At 66.5% G+C, this 1,466-nt stretch overlaps 1 protein-coding gene across 1 annotated transcript in view; it reads left to right on the top strand.

The window, feature by feature from the left end:
* Window positions 1-288: 288 nt before the first annotated feature.
* Window positions 289-1,466, top strand: part of LOC113214061 (protein Wnt-11-like) — a 10,054-nt gene continuing 8,876 nt past the window's right edge. The window contains exon 1 of the mRNA XM_052268005.1: window positions 289-818. Coding sequence (XP_052123965.1) covers window positions 679-818 — 140 coding nt within the window. The 5' untranslated portion in view covers window positions 289-678. The remainder of the gene's footprint in view (window positions 819-1,466) is intronic.

The raw sequence follows: 1,466 nt of genomic DNA, 5'->3' as shown, positions 1-1,466 counted from the left end.
CATCAAATCTGAGCCCCGCCGATGCAAATCGATATGCGAACAGCTGACGTGCCCTTTCGTCCAGTCCGACAGCTCGCGTCACTGTCGCGGACGACGAAGGGGCTTAAGCGTGCAAGGACGGGTGCGCCGCGGTCCCTGTCGTGCTGGAGGAGGGCACGGCCGAGGAGCGCCTGGAGGGAGGAGGGGGGCAGGAGAGGGGCAGGAGGAGCCCGGAGGGGGAGGAACGGGAAGGATATGAAGGAGAGGCGAGGCGAGCCGGAGCCGGCCGACAAAGACTTTGTGCGGGGGGCCCGGGCCGCGCGGAGCCGGCAGCCGGCGCAGAACGGAGCGGGGCCCCGGAGGAGCAGGACGGCCGCCGGACGACCGCTCAGTCTTAGTAGTGTTGTCGTAGTAGTTCCACCCCGCGACCAGGGCGCTCGGTCCGTGACCAGCCGCGGCGCCGACGGTGACCCGCGTCTGTGCGACGAGCAGCAGCCAGTGACCAGGACTCGCCGCAGCGGCAACCAGTGGATTACGCGTGTGCAAGTGCAGCGAGGACCTCGGCGAGGACTCCCCCGCGGAGTATGGGATGCGGCGCCCCCGCCGGGACCCCGTCGTGAGGCGGCGGCGGTGGCGGCGACCCCGCGAACGCTGCGGGGCGGCAGCGGCTCGGAGGCGGACGCGTGACGGCCAACGAGGATGCGGATAGCGATGTGGCCGACCGGGACCGGGCGGAGCAGGGCAGCCGCCGCAAGCTCCGCGTCGTGGAGGTGCTTCGCCCTGGCCGCGGCACTCCTCGTCGCGCAGGTGCTGCCGCCCGCCGGGGCCATCGCTTGGCTGTAAGTATATACACACAACCGCCAACACAAGGCTTGTGGGGGGGCTCCCCCCAGGGTGGGTCCTCGACGAAGGACGGCGACGGGCGGTTTGCAGCGGACTGTTCAATAGAGTATGAATTGGACGCAATAACCGGGGAGTTTTGAACGAACTAAATCCTCAGGATATGCGGGGGGAGGGGGGTGTTTTCAAAACAGCGCTCGTGGTCAGAAAAAAATCTTCCTTGTTGGCCGCTGCCGAACGAGACCCGCGGCGATCGTGTGAGCAGGGGGCCTAAGCTGATTATAAAGCAAGCTTTCTTTTTACTGCGGATGGGCCCAACAGGACAGCCAGCAGTGGAGGAGGGGGTTGGGGCTCAGGGGCTGCCGGTGGCTGCCGGTGGCTGCCGGTGGCTGCCGGTAGCCGCCTCGTGTCACACAAGCGGGGCGTATGTCACAGATAGCCGTATAAATCGGTCTAAGCGGATGCGGCAAGGCGTATGTTGTCCGGCCGCCATAAGCCGCCCGGCAGCCCGTCAGACAATGCTCACGCCGAGGGGCACGCTCCGCACGCTCGCACCATTCATATCGACAATAAGACGCCCCGTGATGATTGGTCCAGCAACAAGCAGCGTAGACCCGGGGGCACTGGCGTCCCCACCCTCTGTACAC

The sequence above is a fragment of the Frankliniella occidentalis genome, unplaced genomic scaffold (genome assembly GCF_000697945.3).
Source record: "Frankliniella occidentalis isolate FOCC.00 unplaced genomic scaffold, Focc_3.1 Scaffold62, whole genome shotgun sequence".
In the NCBI taxonomy this organism is placed as follows: Eukaryota; Metazoa; Arthropoda; class Insecta; order Thysanoptera; family Thripidae; genus Frankliniella; species Frankliniella occidentalis.
The sequence above is the reverse complement of the archived record's forward strand: the minus strand, read 5'-3'. Positions and strand labels throughout refer to the sequence as shown.